Here is a 17965-nt window from a genome sequence, read left to right on the forward strand (position 1 = left end):
CTCCATCCACTCTCATCATCCCTCTCTGCTCTTTCCTCCACATCATCACAAACACGCGTAGCTCGTTTTTGGGCACCTTCATTATCACGAAGACACCGTTATGAACGACTGGGAAGCACCACGCGCGGTCTCAAGGCCGACGACCGGTCGGCGCCCGAGGCAGCCAATCAGCGTCGACGACCTTGACCGCAGCGAGGGCGGGGGGCGGGGCGACACAGAACGACGACGAGAGAGTTCACTGTCTGGCAGGGCTGCCGGCGCGTGCGACCGACGCGCCACGGCCGCGGGCACGGAACTTGGCCAGCGTGGATTCCGCCATGTCGCAGCGCTCTTCGGAGGACTCCAGTTCCTGCGAGAGGGAAGAGCCACGTTAGCGTTATGATCCACGCAGCAGACACCGAAACAGAGCGCAAAAATATATAGGTATAACGTCTGATCGCATCTGCATAACTCATCTGCGGAACGATTTATGTAGAAACACGGTGGAACTTCAATGGCCATCTAAATTATCGTGGTCCATAAATTTAGTATGTTTACAAGGTACTCTGGTATCAACACCTTATTTTATTCATACGTTTTTACATTGGCTCTTCCATCCACGACTAAAATGCCACTGCTTTTCCTTCAGACTCCGATCCAGTGACGTCATTATTGCATCCCAGTGACGTCACGCGTGGCTCACCTGCTGGCATTTGCGGTACTTGGCAAGGTTGAGCGCGGCAATCTCCTCGGCCTCCTCGATCTGCCGCTTGTAGGTCTTGATCTTCTGCTGGAGGGAGTCGACCACGTCCTGCATGCGCGTGTGATTCTTCTTGTCCTCGTCCGCCTGCAAACGACGCAGAGTGACGTCATTGTACTGATAAAGTGACGTCATCGCATGGTAGTTTTCAATGAAGCTGAGACGATACGGAAACTATAAGAGTTAACGCTTTCGTGGCACGATAAGTCATGCTCGTCTTGGAAATACCACTGAAGTACGATGCTGTTGCCAGTTTACCTCAGCAAATGATCACCATCCCGAGTTTGCATTGCCGTAGCCCCTTAGTTTTAACTCAATTAGCCCAAGTCTTTTGCAATTGAAGGCAAACGTAACATAAACCCCAGCCCGATAACTTCAAAATTTCTCAACCGATGGCCGAACCTGATTACCATGCCCGACATGATACCGCACTAAAAATCCTTCCACTTCTCTCCTCCACATGTCTCAGTCCCCAACTCGCACCACCTTTCCCTTCAATCTGACCTGGAAGAGGAGCTCCTTAATGCGCCGGTCGGCCTTGCGCAGGTTCTTGGTGGCCTCACTGTGGCGGCGCTGCTCGTGGTCCAGCTCAGACTCCAGAGAGCGCAGACGCTCCTCCAGCTTGGCAATGATCTTGCGGCCGTTCTGGGGTGGGACGGGAGGGTCAGCACCGATCACGGGGAAGACCAACTCCTAAAGATATGGATTGTGTTTAATAAAATGATTAGCTAGAAACCTCTTGCCCGAACTTGCTCTCGTCAGCCTTCATACAAATTCAACTTCTCGTATTTATCGTTTATGTCCTATATTTGTGCCGACCTTTATTTACAAACGTCGGCACACAAGAAAAAACTATAAAAACATTTTACCTTTAATGAAACACTGGGCTAAAACTCTGAATTTGATGAACCAAAGAAGTAATTGAGTGCCAAATGGCAGCCAGGATGTAATTTCACCCACCACGTTCTTCCTCGGCCTACCTTGACGGCGTTGGCCTCTGCCTCGTCGAGCCTGATCTGGAGGTCCTTGACCTGCAGCTCCATGGACTTGCGGGCCTGTTCCTGCTGCTGGGCGTTCTCCTGTTCGGCCCGCAGCTCGTCGGCCAGCCTGAGAGACGAAATGTGCGCGTGAAATTAGACAGGAACGTACGAGAGCAGCTAATCTTTAAAATAATGAAATGTCCTTACACCGAACGCTTATTGGCCTCAATGCAGCATACGACAATCGTGTTACGATGATAGATTGCTAGTTATAACGGATCGACATTTATACATTTTTAACTCAGACAATTCTCTCTTCATAAATATCGCCGTCCTCCGTACCTTTGTCACTCATATTGCTCTAGAAATCTCACCAAAGAAATATCTCGTTCACCCGCAACGATTTCATATTCTCGAGCCCATAAAATACGGCATATTTTTGTCACTCTTATGGTCCTGTCTTTTCCACGAGTCTACCACCTTTCACAGCAGGGTTCTTCCTTCTTAACTTCCCGATGACATCGGTCCTCACCTGGCGGCGTCGATCATGGCCTTCTTGGCCTTCTCCTCGGAGGTCCTGGCCTCGTTCAGCATTTCGTCCAGGTCCACGTGCAGTGACTGCACCTCCTCCTCCAGCTTACGCCGGATGGTGGACACGCTGTTGTAGTTGTTGGAGACCTCAGCCAGCTGCTGCTGAACGTCTCCCAGCTCCGTCTCCGCCTGAGGAACACGAAAAATGGTGTCAGAGGTGGGACGGAGAGGAAAATGGCCTTAAATACGTGCTGGGCATTGGAACTTGAAAGGAAGCGCCGTCATGAATATAGAAATTGACAGAAATAGATATCTTGCATGTTGACGTCTTTCAGGAATAATATATCATCTCTCTTTCATATCCTATGGCTAAAACATTTATAAAAACGCGACGCTTTTGATGTTAATTTACAAAACGTTTGTTAAACTGCGCTTGAGATCAACTGTGTAAAAAAGTCGCCACAAGACAAGTCGATGAGAGCGTCTTTGCATCTCATTCCCGTCCCTGACATTCAAAACCCTCCTCCCCACCTTCGTTAGTCTCCATCCAGCCTCGCCCCCTCTATACCCGCACTGACCTGGCGGCGGCCGCGGTCGGCCTGTTCCAGCAGTGTCCGGCTCTCCTCCACCTCTCCGTGCAGCGCGTTGGCGCGACGCTCCGAGATGGCCAGCGCCTCGCGCACCTCGGCACGCGCGCGCTCCTCCTCCTCGATCTGAGTGGTGATCTCGCGCAGCTCCATCTGCACCCGCTTGATGGTCTTCTGGCTCTCGAAGGTCTCGACGTTGGCACGCTCGACGGCCACCTCGAGCTCGTTGATGTCCGTCTCGAGCTTCTTCTTCATGCGCATGGCCTCGGCGCGGCCCTTGGCCTCGGCCTCCAGAGAGGCCTGCATCGACTCCATCTGGCGCGCGTGGTTCTTGCTGCGGGGAAGACGGAGAATGGTGGTTATGCTTTGTCACAATAGCGTTTAATCGATGCCGCGAGCGGTTATCACCGAGTAAATATTTTGATTCCATTGCTTATCCTGAAGGCCCTCATTGCGCATCCTCGATCCCTTCCTCCTTGCCGTTTGATTCAAATCATACCTAACCATTTTCCGAATTTATCGTCTCGTTGTCCTCTATACTAACACTTTGATCCGAAAAGTGATATCACTTCTCCCACCAATCTTACCTTTCGGCATATATTTCCATCTATCCCACACTTAACGAGTGTTCTCGAACTCCTAAACTCTCTAACACTCACCGAGTATTCTCGAACTCCTAAACTCTCTCCCACTCACCGAGTGTTCTCGAACTCCTCCTCCTTCTCCTGGATGCGCCGCTCGATCTCCTGTCTCGCCTGGCTGAGCTCCAGCTGACCCCTGAGCACCTTGTTCTCCTCCTGTTCCAGGGCACTCTCGGCCTCCTCCAGGGCCGCCTGCAGTTCCTCCTTCTCCTGCTCCACGCGTTTGCGGAGTTTTTCCACCTCGGCCAGATTGCGGCCGCCCTCCGAGATCTGGTCCATCAGGTCCTGACGACGGGGGAAGGAGGATGGGTGGTGAGATTCAGGAGGTGGACGAGGTGCGAGGTCGTGCAATGTGATAAACAACAGAACTTCGGCCTTGGCATCCTGAACAAAGTCCGTCTGCTTCGAGCTAAAATTTTAATTGAGATGTCCAGTTCAAAATTAAGACGTTTCAATGCAACATGTTTCAGGATTTATTTGAAACACTGTGCATCTCTTCCCGAATTTACGGTATAAGGAGACGTCGTACCTCAACTGAGCCTCGTTTCCACACTCACAAAACAAGCAGACCTGAAGAGCAGCTCTCTTGCTACACAGCAGTATGGCTTGTGACCTTAGCACGCAACCTCACCACCTACCTTGACCTCATCGGCGAGGCTCTTGTTCTCTCGTCGCACGGCCTCCAGCTGTTCGACACTCTCGTCGTAGGTGGAGCGCACGCGGTACAGCTCAGTGCTGTAGTTACGGCAGTCGCGCTGGGAGGCGTCCAGCTCTCCGGCAACGTCATCCACCTGCAGAGGGAAGGGGGAGGGTGAGATGGGGAGGTTAGGCACAGAATGTGTGGTGAAGAAGGAGGGTGAGACGACGAAGGTTAACGCAGAATGTGTGATGAAGGAAAGAGAATGTGGGGGTGCCGGGACATCGAGGTTGCCTCAGGTCACCGAGGAAAATGACATGGTGTGGAAATAGTGTGGACAAATCCTGAAGGAAACTGGAATGTGGGAGTGCTAGGACATCGAGGTCGACTCAGGTCACCGAGGAAAACAGAATGTGGGACTCCCTTGTTACACGAGGAACATCTAAGTGAAGGGAACGAACCGTAAGAATGTTCTACCAAACAAAATCCTGCCGTAGAGCCGTTCTAGCGATGATAGCCTACGGTCTGACGACTGACCATCAGGTTTCGGTTAGGCCGTTCGTTAAGCGCCTTTGTTACTTCGCAGTCCCCGATCCAAAATTTCCACCTTTACTTAACTGAACCAACGCCGCTTTCCGCTCCTCCCAAAGACTAATATCTCACCTTCATCTTCCACTCGGCGATGATCTTGTCGAAGCTCTTGGCCTTCTTCTCCATCTGGGCCGCCAGCTGCTGAGCGCGCTCCACCTCCACATGCATCTCGTCGATCTCTCCGGTCAGCCGGGTCTTGATCTTCTCCAGGCTCATGTTCTTCTGGTTGAGCACCTCCAGCTGCTCAGTGGCCTCCTGGAGGCGGGCCGCCAGCTTCCTGCGCTGTTCTTCCAGCTCCTCGGCCCTGGAGAACACAAACATGGCGGGGCGTGTGAAACAAAATGGCGGGGCGTGTAAAATAAAATGGCGAGGCGTGTAAGACAAATAAGAGGATCGTGTGAAACGTAATGGCGACGTGTGGTGAGAGTATCTTCAAAATGGCGAGAAAAATTCTTATGAGCTTTGGTACGAAATGGTAAAACACAAATTTTTCGTCAAAGTATTTGTGCATAACTAGCTGCTTGAAGAAATAATTTCTTTACCTTTCTGTACGACAGTGACCAAAATAAGAATACGAACAATGAACATCGAACCTAACTTATAATCTATGAAAAAACGTCTAAAAAGCTGCGATTAGGACCATATTCATGTATTCATCTATTCGGACAAAATTTATATAAAAAATGTAAACATTCTCACCTGGCGACGCCCTCCTGTTCGTATTTGGTGCGCCACAGCTGAGCCTCAGCCTGGGCCTTGGCCACCTGGCGCGCCAGATCCGATTTCTGCTCCGCCTCCTCGTCCACCTGGCAACCAATCAGGGTGTGAGACGATGAGATTCGACCAATGAGAGTCGTCCTGGTAATCATCGAGGACCAGTCAGGAGCAAGGAAAGACGTTTCAAAGACGTTTAATGTTTTGTTTAGAAAATAACAGTGCATTGGTTCAGAACAGTTCCTCGTTTTTATTCGACATTTAATCGACATTTTACACGATATTTCGATATCTTCTCTGTCATGAAGTCGACATCAAATCCAACATTCCGAAAAAATATCACGTCCAACTTTGTGTGTATCGATGCGGCATCGTACTCAACTCACAGACTCACCCCTCCCACTCAATGACTCTAGACTCGCCTCGGTGCTCGAGTACCTATCGATGCACCCACCTGTTCACGCATGGAATCGATGTCGTGCTCCAGGTTGCGGTATTTGCCGAGGATGGTGGTGCGCTCGCGGCTCTCCTCGTCACAGACGCGGTTGACGTCGTCCAGCTGGGCCTGCAGCGTGGTCTTCAGCTTCTGCAGCTGAGACACCTGAGACTCGGCCTCCTCGACCTGTGAGAGGATGGAACGGTGGTTAGTGGAAAGGACATGTGGTTAGGTAACATCCAGTGGGGATATAATAAAACGTGTGTAAGAGAGAACATGGTGACATCAGACAGGCAGGAGGAAGCAAACTTCTAGGCAGGAAGAGCACGAGTTTTATATAAATTCTTTATGATTGTCCAAGCAAGTCATAATGAGCATACATCATAGAGAGCTCTGGCATCTCCGCTTTCTTACAGACCGAAATTCACAGAAGAAAAATAGAAGAGAGAGAGAGAGAGAGAGAGAGAGAGAGAGAGAGAGAGAGAGAGAGAGAGAGAGAGAGAGAGAGAGAGAGAGAGAGAGAGAGAGAGAGAGAGAGAGAGAGACCCTCACCTGGTGCATCAGATCCGCGTTCTCCACCGACAGCTTCTTCTTGGCGGTGTCGAAGTCGCCCAGGGTTCGGTTGGCCTCCTCCAGCTTGGCGTTCAGCTGGCTTAGCTGCTCCTGGAGACCCCTGGTCTGCTTCTCCTCGGCGGCCTACCAGCCCGGTCAGGTCAGGGTCATGGTGGGGTCAGGGTCATTGTGGGTTTAGAGTAGGGTCATGGTGGGGCACGGGGTAGGGTTATATGGAAGGGGCAGGGTAGTGGACAGGATCAGCGCAATGGAAAGCGGTGAGGACATGGTTATATGTGGATGGATCAAAGAAATCAGACAAGGTCATGTCAGGGTCATTGTGGGGTCAGGGTAGCGTTATATGGGGGAGGCAGCGTAGTGGACAGGATCAGCGTAATGCGAAGTATTGAGGACAAGATTTCATTTGAATGGATCATAGATATCGGACACGGTAGTGTGAGGCTTAGGTGGGGGACCGATTGAGCAATCTCTCCTACATACACAATATTTATTTTTTAGTACAACTGTTTGAAACGTTTGGGGTACCAATTACCGTTGCATTATATTTATCGTTCGTGGTTCTGAATAATTTCCTCGGTGCTGGTACAACAGCCGAAACAGAAATAGGACCTTCAGTGTGCACATTTGTAGAATGAAGATGCTAGCTTCTGAAATGAAGTTGTGTCAAAGAAACGGTTTGTGAAAAGGGTAATTAAAGTTCAAATGATAAATTAGCGAGAGATATTGCGTTTTAAAAACAAATGCATGCTCACATAGCCTTTTATGAATTATTCATTATGAAAGAACGATAAATAAGAACAGACCACATTTCATTATAATAGTTGCATGTAAGCATTCGTTAACTATGAATACGCCTTTAGAGGGCGAAGAGATCATACATCAATTCAGAATTGAGCCGATAGTAAAGTCATCAAGATCCAAAACCCAAGCCTTATGCCGCAGCTACCTTACTCTCGTTACTTTCAACTCTCTTCCAACTTAAACATAGGTAATAAAACGCAACAGCATCAACAATGACAGACGTGAAATATTGTGTTAGCCACATAGGAGATCCGAAAGGCAGCGACACAAAGAGGAACAGATGAGGCGGCATGCACCAGTAATCCACAGACGCGGGTTCCAGCCCCGTTACCGTAAAGTGTTTCACTCTGTCCAAAGCGCTTCGACAGCTGTCGGCTTCGACGTTCAGTTCGATAACGTGTCGCTCGACGCTAAAAATCGCACGGAAAATTAAAATACACACCTCACACTTAAACCAAACTTCTATACATCACCAAAAAATTGTGAATAAAAATGGTGAACCAAGTACTGGAAACGCTGCCAAAATAGAGGTGGTCAAAGCGTTAGCGGGGTGAGTCGTTAGCCCATCTCTATTCTACCTTCTCGGCATTGGTCTGATCCAGGGCGAGGCGCAGCTCCTGCGACTCCTGACTAAGGACATCGCCCTCCCGCTCGGTCCTGGGGAAGGGGCACACGTCTCGTGCAGGACAAGAGGCCGGGAATCGGACCAGAACCGAACCGGACCGGGCCGGACCCGAACCGAACCAGGCTCGAACCGAATCGGACCAGGTACGAACCGAACCGAGCTGGGTTCGAAGCGGGTTCTAAGCGCCTTGGCTCTAACCGTATCGGGGCATCTCCCTAATGCAGGGAGCAACACGAGACAAACGCAGGGTGCAGCGCAGGTACGACATCACAGGTACGGCAGGGGTACAACGCAGGTACGACAAGGGGTACAACACAATAACGTCACAGGGACGGGGCGGGTACGGCAGACATGGACTGACGAGCTGCTGTTATTGGACTCTCCACAGGGGCGGGTGCGATCCGCGGGGTCAGGACAGGTCACGTCGGTCGGCTACCTTCTCGTTGTTGATATGCTCAATGGCCATACGAACATCATGGGCCTCCGAGGAGTAGCCCTGACGCTCCTTCTCAATCCTGTACGGGTGGTGGAATGGCGAAACGCTCAGCGGGGTGAGCAATACGATACATAACGTGCTAATTCAACCCGGAACGACACTACAGATCACACTGGCGACAGCAACACTACCTACAACACTATGCATACGCTACAATCGACAGCTACATATGAAATCGATACTTTCATAAATACATGGATATATACGTCTACAAATTACACTACAAACCAATAAAATTACAAGCCAATTAGATATGCCTATCAGAATTTGACGACGATTCCATCGGAAGGAAACTATTCTGATATACCTACTAACGCACTCCTATGAGGCAATATAACCAGTGACGTCACCACGGCCTTACTCACTTGGCCTTGGCCTTGGTGAGCTGGTCGATCTGCTCAGCCATCTCCGTGATGGCATCGTTGTGCTTCCGGCGCAGTCCGGAGAGCGTAGCCTCCTGCTGGATGTTCTGCAAAGACGAGAAAACAAAGATGAATTATAACGATGACACATGGAAGTTGACAATAAAAACGAATAAAAGCAATGTTACGAGGATACTAAGCAAGCAAAAAGTATTAAAATATTTCATAGAAGATGATAAGGTCATATGAGCTAACGTTCCAGTCTCTAAGAATACGACAGCTGTCCGTAGTGTAAATAAAAGCAAACAAGAAACATACCTACATGAACTCCTATATCTTCATTTCTTTTCGCACGTATTCACCGTTTTTGCACGCATTGAAAACGACAAAATTGCAATGCATGACTCCTTAAAAATCACTTTAACTTAAGTTCCTTTTCTCCCGCTAGAATACGTCCGTACCTGTTCCTCGATGTCCCGGCGCAGTTTGGCGATCTCGGTCTCGCGCTTCTTGTTGAGCTCGATCTGGGCGGCGGTGGCTCCTCCAGCCTCCTCCAGACGCTCACTGAGCTCCTCCAACTCGCGGGACTGGAGGAGGAGGTCACCGAGAGGTCAGGGCGGGAGGTCACCAGAGGTCACCAGAGGTCACGGCGGGAGGTCGACAGAGGTCATGGCGGAGGTCACATTATGGGTCGGATCGGGGCAAGGTGGTTGCGGACTCGACGTATTGCGCATTAACAGGCTGTCCTGTGTTCTCCAATACAGACGACCTTTCGTCGAGACGAGAGCCTAGGATCTGGGGTTATATTTCTATGTTATAAAATATTGCTGCAACCACAGCATTTAACGAAAACTGAACAACCTCCATTCAGCCACATCCCTAAATTCGTTACCACCTCGCCTATCCACGCTTGCACTCCCCTTCGTACCTTATCACGCTTTCGTTCCCTTTTCTCCCCCATTGCTCCCCACTCCCCGTACTGACCAGGTCGGAGCGCTGTTTCTCAGCCTTGGCGCGCGCCTGACGCTCGGCCTCCAGCTCCTCTTCCAGCTCCTCAATCCTGCCCTGGAGCTCCTTAATGACGCGCTGCAGCCGGGTCACCAGAGACTGCTCCTCCTCCAGCTTGGCTGAGGGGCGGGGGAAGGTCGGGTCAGAGGTCGGGGGAGACAGGGAAGTGGATGGAGGTGTTGTACAGTCAGATGGAGTGATTGGTGACATCAGGCGTGATTCATCACGTCTGCGATAGGAGTAGCATCAGGCAAACCGGGTGTGAGTTAGTGTCGTTTAGCAATGTAACTGCTTGGATTGGCGAATTATGAACGGTGGTTTCTCAGCTGGTTAGATGCTTACGAAGCTACAGGTAGATACTGCGGAGGCCTTTCGTTCGTATAAATGGCAAAGCTGCCAACAATTTTCCCAACGATCTTCCCAACGATTTTCCAAGCGATTACGCCCGCTACTCTGTGTCGCCCATTCCCCGTCCGAATACTCACACGACAGCTGAGCGATCTCGCGGTCCTTGCGCTGGATGGTCTGCTCGAGCTCGCGCTTGTTCTTCTCCAGATCAGCCACGGCCTCCTGGGTCAGCTTGAGGTCGCCCTCGACCTTCCTCTTGGACTTGTCGGTCTCAGCACGCGTCTTCTTCTCGCGCTCCAGCGAGTCCTCCAGCTCGTCCAGCGTCTGCTCCAGCTTGGCCTTGACCTTGAGCAGGTGGCCGACCTTGTCCTCCTGGGTGCCAAAGTCCTCGGCCGTCTTCTGCTGGTTCTCCTGTGGGCGGAAGAGGGTGGGAGATGTGTTAGAATGAGTAGCGGGGTTCCGAGTTCCGAGTAATACGCAATAAGTTTAGGATGTGCTCCAATTGCTGTCATTGGGCATCCTTCTGAAGTTGTATACCCTTGCACTATCTAACAAAACGTTCCGATAAAATTAATATAAATCCTAACAAAGGCTCATGAGGGTCAATCTATCGACTTTCATTTACTAAGTTTTGAAAACGTCCCTCGATAATCTCTCCTCCTCTTCCATCTAATCTCATTCTTTTCTTACCTGGAGGCGTTTCTTCTCGCGGTTGAGTTTGTTGATGGTCTCGTCCTGCTGGGCGATCTGCTCGTTCAGGTTGCGGATGGTGTGGTCCTTGTTGGTCTTCTCGGCCTCCACCTTCTTCTGGGACGCCTCCAGGTCCTCAAAGTCCTTCTTGAAGCTGGCCAGCTCCTGCTCAGCCTTGCGCTTCTCCTGAGTGAGCTTCTGGCGCTCCTGCTCCTCGACGGCGAGGCGATCCTGGGCATCCTGTGGGTGGAGAAATACCAGTGAGTAAAGACACGAATTGGATCATGGGATTATGGGAAATCCGGATCGTGGGAGCATGGCGACATTTGACTAAATAAATCTAAAATGTAGGATGAAAGCCTGGCGAATTTTAACGGCCTTGTTGCTTTTAAACGCTTTAATATGATTAGATTTTTATTATGGACGTGTTCACAATTTGCTGCACATTTTTTCACGTATTGAACGTTATCAATGCGATGTTAAATTTAATCGAGGATAACCAATGACTGTATGAACACCTGACTGCGTCGCATGGTGCGCATCAAATCCTGCCCACAGTGCTGCTTATTTTCGTTCGGCAGCCATCCCGTCAGACCCGCCGCTTCGCCGCGGTCGTTTGTGCGGCTGAGTCACCACCCAGGCCTCCCAGATTCCCCAAACTCCCCAGACGTCGCCCGCCAGACACCTGTAGCCAACAGAGACGCCGCCTCCGCGTGTTGTCTTTCCGCCGACTTCCCGTCTCGGAACGTCTTTCCAAACATCGTTACGCCCGTCGGACGATTTGTGGCGGCTTGGTGTCGCCTCTGCCGTTCAGTCGATCCCTTTCTGAACCCCAGGGGACCCAGAAACCTCGGGGGACTCGAACCTCTCGAGTGTTGGGCCCCAGGGGTGCGCGGAGCTCTCAGGCGGTCCCGCACGCGAAACTGGAGCATCGAACCGGCGCCGCCGACGCACCGAAAATACCTGAACTGCGTGACTCAGACGCAGACCAGGGGGAGACTATTTTTACACGAGCTGTGCGGAGGAATCCGTGCGGAAACCTGTTGGCTTTGAAGTCTACATGTGGCGAACATGAGCGGCTCTGCCCGACTACACCTAGTGATGTTTGGGAATCAGTTAAGAGGAATTTAGAACCGAACGCCGGCTAAATTTTGTGCACGATATTTGTAGACAGACACCGATGTGATCAAATGGAAATTCAGAAATTTTGATATCGCGATTCCTTCGCTTTCAGAGCTCTATTTCCTGTTCGATTAATTAGCCGAATGTTTAGGTTCATCCACCTATCGCACCCCCTGCCGCACAGCCGCGACGCTTTCAACTGTTTGCCGAGAGGCGCCGCGGACCGTTCTGCACGCTCCAGACTGCGGCCGCTTGTTTATCCGTTCCGTTCCTGTTTCCAATAGCAGCAGGAGACGGCAGATAAACCACCAGTCGAGGCGTACGACCGCGCAGGGGGCTCGCTCTCAGCCAGCCAACGGGGCCGAACGTGCCCTGAGGTGTCGATCTTGGCCGCGGAGGAGCCGTGCTCTGTTGATCTGCACCGCGATGTGCATTACGCTGCCGTGTTGATTCGCCCACTGGATGACGTCAAAAGAAATGGAAGAGAAAATACCAGACTATCTGATGGAGGGGTTCGACAAACAGTGGCCGTTTCAGTTCAGACAAGACAGCTGCGTGGCTTCGATGATATCGACGTTATCGCGTATCAAAAGTCCTGCGACCTACATAGGTTAAACTGGATCCCAAAGTTGACACCAACTTCCCACTCTTTCATTACAAACGCTATCTAGTGGTTGTCTTGTGCTCTATTATGCAGTAGCCAAACTATTTTTTCCTCCTAGGTCCTTTTCCCTCCTTGTCCGATCCTCAGTTTCCTTATTCTTATCCTATTCTGCCTTCCTCCCATATCTGTTCCCTGATCTCTATTGCCTTCCTCAATCATGAAATTTCAACCCGATCCTGAATTCCGGTCCAATTACTTCGTTTGAACCTACCACCCCGTCTCCACTTTCTCTTTCTTATTCGTCTCATTATTAGCCCCAATTATCCTCTCATCCCCGGTCACTTTTCAATCAACAACTCTTCACCTATCCCACTCTTTCGACCTTTAATGTAGACTAGACTCGACTACTCACTCTGACCTTTCGTCTACACCCTTCTTTGTCACTTACCGTGAGCTGAGTCTCCAGGTCAGCCTTCTGGGCCTGCAGTTTCTGCTGCTTGGCGATCTCATCACCCATGGAGCCGCGCTCGGCCTCGAGGCGCGAGAGGAGCTCATTCTTCTCCTGGAGCAGCTTGATGTTCAGTTCCTCGTTCTCTTTGCGGGCCTTGGACTCGACTTCCAGACGAGCGGTGGCATCGTTAGCCTCTTCTTCGAGTTTCTGTCGGAGGGAGAAATTGTGAGTTGCACGGGCTTGTGCACGGGCACGAACAAAGCCAGCTTGTTGGGGGATGAAAGGGGCTGCTAATTGTGTGTAGAAGTTGTGGAACCGTGATAGAAGGAAACTTCCACACGATTTTTTAACAAAGCTTTTACGTAACTTTACACGATCGTACAGCTTTGCGGTCAGGCATGAAATATACCTACCCTTATTTTCATGAGAAAGTGTGTTGTAACTTGTAACTTTAATGGATGGCGTCGGTGTGCAGAGCTCGATTCTTTGTGTTGGCGAAGACTTTTTCGCATAAACTTTCGCTGACTTTATCTTAGCATGCAAAGCGAAGGCATACGATGCCGATGCATCGTTTACGTTATTGCTACAGCTGCTAGTGCTCGTGTCTGATATTATTTCACAGCCCTTTAAATACGTTCTCAACCACGCTTGGGTTATTGCTTCTCGTGTTCGGGACTTGTGTGTACAACCAGTTTGAAATACTACAAAATAAAACGCATTTTGAACACTTTTCTATTGACCTTATTATCTTGATTATAAAACTTTCGTGCTGCTATACGTGAACGTATTACCAGTGCTCATCATATATTTACGAGTATGGTGAGTCACTTCACTGAACGCCTACGTTGGGCGTTTTATTTCGAGAAGTACCTACATAGAATTGTTCGAGGACATCGATTCGTTCTGTAGCTCCAAGAAAGGATCTTAAAATTTGTTACGCGAAATGTCACAAAAAATGGTTAAATCCGGTAACAGCGACAGCCGTTTTGACACAATGACGTGATTGCATTGGAGAACAAAGAACTAGTCAAGCATTCATCTATGAGAAAGGCAACAAATTTCGCCGACACTCAAGCTTTGAAACCTCCCTACATCGAACCGTGTGTTCAAACCCCACCGTGGTTACCTTTTTGCGTCCATCGAGCTGCCCGAACCACTCGTCGTACTTGGCGACCGCCTCGCGCACACCCTCCTCGAATTCGCGAACGTCGAACACCATTGTCACGGGCGCGCGTTTGTGTGTGTGTTTGAGTGGGGAGGGAGAGCCCGAGCTGGCGCCTTGATTGGACGGTGCGCCGACGAGCGCCGAAGCCGACTGACGGCGCGCGACGCACGACCCGCCGTGCCCTGAGGCGGTGCTAGTTCGACGAGTCACCGCCAGGGGTCTGAGTCACGGCGCAACCCGCAGAGGGTTCTGGATTTGGGGGTCAAGTGCCATGAGGGAAATCTGATAGACGTGATTTTTCGTCTCGAATATCCCGATGTGTGCGAGTTGTCCATCTTGAGTTCTTGTGTTTTGCTGATCATTTCTCTCATTTTCGGAACAACGTATCATATTCAATAACATGCAAATGAAGATTGCAAACGATCTGGGACATTTTTGCTTTGAAACTTTTTATCGCCTGTGTCAGTGCGTGATGAGAAATTCATATTCATCACCTAGCTTGGCCGCAAGATTATCCTATGACTCCAGCAATCAGTCATCGGCCTCTCAACACCCCTTTCCTTTCCACACCCCTGCCAGCGCCTGGCGCATTCGTCATTCGTTAGCTCAACCGTGGTTTTTCGGAGAGCTCACTCATGCTGTGTGCCATACCTATGGGTCGGCGCCATCTCAAAATAGCCAGAGCAGGAGTCGATGCTGACTGAGTCAGCAGGATTACAGTCAGGGCACGGAGAACTTCAGACTTGTCAGTTGGTGGTTGATTGGTGCATGTGGCGATGGGAGCGCTGAGGGGTGAAGTGTATCGGTGAGATTAGTGAGATGTGTAGGCGGAGGGCGAGGAAAATCTGGACAGTGAAGTGTGGACGGCGCGGTAGTGCGGTCGGAATAATTAGAAGGGTCACCAGGAAGAGCTATATGTAAAAGTTCCGATGACTTTTCAGATAACACACGGAGTCAGAGCCAACTGGAGGTTCTCGTAAATTGTAACTGCATATTTAATTTTTAACCTTTTGTTTGCCATTCGCTGTCATCGATCAACCTATTCCCAATTTACACCTGCTTTTTAACTATATATGCTCGCCTTTTACTTCCTTTATTTATTGTTATTCAATCGAAGAGTTTTGCTGAACCACAAGCTTGTGCAAAAATGCTTGATAAAAAAACTGTTTGACCCGTAACTTTTCCTCCCAAGCAGCACGAGCTCCGGCCCCCGGTCTCCACCGTGCGTCAGGCCGGACCGGGAGCCGGGGGCGTCAGTCATAACACGTCGGTACCGTGCGCGGCATGTGAAAACACACGTGCCCCGCTCACAGCGGCGCCTCTGACTGAGCTGAGCCAGCTGCCTCGCCGGCTGACTCATGAGGCAATGTCTCACAAAGACGCCCCACCAGATCTGGTTACCAATCGACCGAAATGGAACGGATTGAGAAAGAACGGAAAATAGTGGGGTAGTCATGGAACTGGCTGATGTTGAGGATCCGTAGCAACTGTTCAGTCCGCTAGATCATTTAACATTGTGTGATTATTTGGAGCATGCATGCCTTCATCGCTCCAGGATGACCCAGCATTAAGAGCTGTTGCTTGATTTAGGGCGATATCTTTTATACAAATGCAATCATTCTTGTGACTTCTTTCTCCGAACTGACTTGGAATTTCAATCCAACTAGACACTTTGATTGTTACTGGAACAGTTTCGATAAACAGACAGGCCATGGTGTACGCATTCCAGCACCGCTTCATAAGCACGATTGTAAAGTTTTATTGATTTAAAATCAATCCCAGAGTTTCGCTCATTTTTGTGTTGCTATATATAAATTGTTAAGGTCCATCAAATCTGTTTATTCAATGAACCGGTTGTTCAGAAGTCTGCGTCAATTAACGATTTTATGTTTCTCAAAGTGCTTCTCTAACAGGTCAAACAACACTCGTCTCCATAACTAATCAATTCCTCACACTGACATCAACTGGGCCGGTTTACAAATAGCTTCCCAAACCAACAACGATGGCTTGAATGGAGCTGTTTCTTCCGCATGGGTGACACTTGAGCACCGCTAGCTCGTGATGGGACCAATTTGGATGGTCTCCAAGCCATTACTGAACGCTGCAGTGCAATTATCTCCCGAATAAACAGCCGTAAGTAACGGGTGAAGTGTTAGAAAGGTGTTGGTGCAGAGCCGTTGTGAGCGGGGAGGGAGGCAGGGAGGGAGGGAGAGGGAGAGAGAGAGAGAGAGAGAGAGAGAGAGAGAGAGAGAGAGAGAGAGAGAGAGAGAGAGAGAGAGAGAGAGAGAGAGAGAGGGAGAGGGAGAGAGCCGGACTTCCATGAGCCGTTCCGCAGGGCCGACGCGAGCAGCCGCCTGTGGCGATGCTGTGCCGCCGAGCCTGCATGTTGTCCGGTACAGTCTACCTCCCAGTCGTTCGCACTTCTCGGCCCAACCCAGCAGTGCTAAGGTTGTGGGAAATTTGCCAAGCTTTCAGAGAATTTGGAAGGTTGGATACAGTGTGAGATGGTGAGCATTCTGGTGTTTTTAACCATTATATTCTTCATATTTTATATCATTGAACCAATAATGCCATCAAATATTATAGTTGGCAGGGCTTCTTACCGCCTTTACCGGTTGCTCTGAAGTGAGCAATGAAGCATTCTGTTTCATTTATTGTGAGTTTTTTGTGTTTATGGATCCTGGATTTATCCATTCTGTTGTCGTGCTTGTGAGCAGGTCCGGTAACTTAAAAGGTAATTTCATTCTTACTCCAATGTGACTCTACTATGAACCGTGATGTGATCCGTAGAATTGCTTGTGTTGCTATCCATACCTTAACTTGGCCCATACTGTGCCCCGTGTCGTGATCAGTACCGTGACCCACACCGTGACCCATCCCATGACCAGAGGTGTTCCCCATTACCCAACTGACCTTGATCTCGTCTTCGATGCGGGTCTCGTAGAGCATGGGGCGGACCTTGACCCAGAGGCGGAACCACGACCATCCCTGCATCTGCATGTACTTGCGGATGGCGCGCTGCACGACTAGCAACATGGCGCTGAAAAAAAAAAACGGGACAAAGAGGTGATGACAATAGGGAACGCATAACACAGTATCAAGCATGACAGGTAAGTGACTTATAATACAATGATGAGCTGTAAGGAATCAAGAATCGTTGCCTAAGCCTTCATCAGTGCCGTAAAGAGGCATTAAAGGCTATTCTTGATTTCTATAAGAGAGATAAGAAGACTAATCATCCTTGCATCGAATACCGCACACTTTTTCTGTTCACTAACTCGTACATTCGTCACTTCTGCATCCATTCCTAACCACCACTATGAATAATGCATATTCTTTATCGACCTCTACATACGCAGATGATAAATTGACAAGAATACGAGCTAAAAACGCAACTACCGTGACATACCGCTGTTCCTGGAGCTTGGCGAACTCCTTTCGGGCCTGGTAGCCGCGGATGACGCCCTGCATCTGCGAGAAGATCTTGTTGAGCACGTCATCACGCAGCTCCTCCATGTCTCCCAGCACGCCGGCGCGGAAAAACACCTGGCGCGCCACGGGTCAGCGCAGGTCAGGTCAGGTCAGGTAGGGGCAGGCTCAGTCACATCGGGGTGAGCTAAGAGTTTTACTGTTACAGCGAGATGTGAATTTATTGAAACACGATGGAAGCTAAACGTTCTGGTGGTAAAATTATGGGCTATCTTAAAATTGTTATTATTGAGCTCCACCCTTTGATTAATGTCATAAAATATAGGGGAAGTTGGGGGAACGCCGAATACTTTTTTTTCTGACGCCCGTAGCACGCAAGGTAGACAACATAAGCTATTCTTGTTGGCGTCATTTGAGAGGCCAGTCTTTTGTCTT

The 17965-nt window shown here is 49.8% G+C and overlaps 1 protein-coding gene across 14 annotated transcripts in view; it reads right to left on the reverse strand.

Moving 5' to 3' along the window:
* Positions 1-62: 62 nt before the first annotated feature.
* LOC122367462 (myosin heavy chain, muscle-like) overlaps positions 63-17965 on the reverse strand; it is a 47865-nt gene continuing 29962 nt past the window's right edge. For 12 of the 14 annotated variants that reach the window (XM_043340553.1, XM_043340552.1, XM_043340555.1 and 9 more), the window contains exons 21-41: positions 17511-17647; positions 17015-17141; positions 12934-13143; positions 10760-10999; positions 10207-10480; positions 9698-9840; positions 9175-9300; positions 8717-8820; positions 8292-8370; positions 6409-6552; positions 5875-6042; positions 5406-5512; positions 4779-5010; positions 4117-4269; positions 3534-3763; positions 2829-3171; positions 2252-2439; positions 1720-1846; positions 1244-1384; positions 683-826; positions 63-349 (exon numbers count right to left, since the gene is read on the reverse strand). In XM_043340553.1, coding sequence (XP_043196488.1) covers positions 236-349; positions 683-826; positions 1244-1384; positions 1720-1846; positions 2252-2439; positions 2829-3171; positions 3534-3763; positions 4117-4269; positions 4779-5010; positions 5406-5512; positions 5875-6042; positions 6409-6552; positions 8292-8370; positions 8717-8820; positions 9175-9300; positions 9698-9840; positions 10207-10480; positions 10760-10999; positions 12934-13143; positions 17015-17141; positions 17511-17647 — 3531 coding nt within the window. In that variant the 3' untranslated portion in view covers positions 63-235. Of the gene's footprint in view, positions 350-682; positions 827-1243; positions 1385-1719; positions 1847-2251; positions 2440-2828; positions 3172-3533; positions 3764-4116; positions 4270-4778; positions 5011-5405; positions 5513-5874; positions 6043-6408; positions 6553-7561; positions 7641-7808; positions 7888-8291; positions 8371-8716; positions 8821-9174; positions 9301-9697; positions 9841-10206; positions 10481-10759; positions 11000-12933; positions 13144-17014; positions 17142-17510; positions 17648-17965 lie in introns of all 14 variants that reach the window. The other 2 variants (XM_043340551.1, XM_043340550.1) reach the window with 2 other exon arrangements.

The sequence above is a fragment of the Amphibalanus amphitrite genome, unplaced genomic scaffold (assembly GCF_019059575.1).
Source record: "Amphibalanus amphitrite isolate SeventyFive unplaced genomic scaffold, NRLGWU_Aamphi_draft 000871F_arrow, whole genome shotgun sequence".
NCBI classification, from domain to species: Eukaryota; Metazoa; Arthropoda; class Thecostraca; order Balanomorpha; family Balanidae; genus Amphibalanus; species Amphibalanus amphitrite.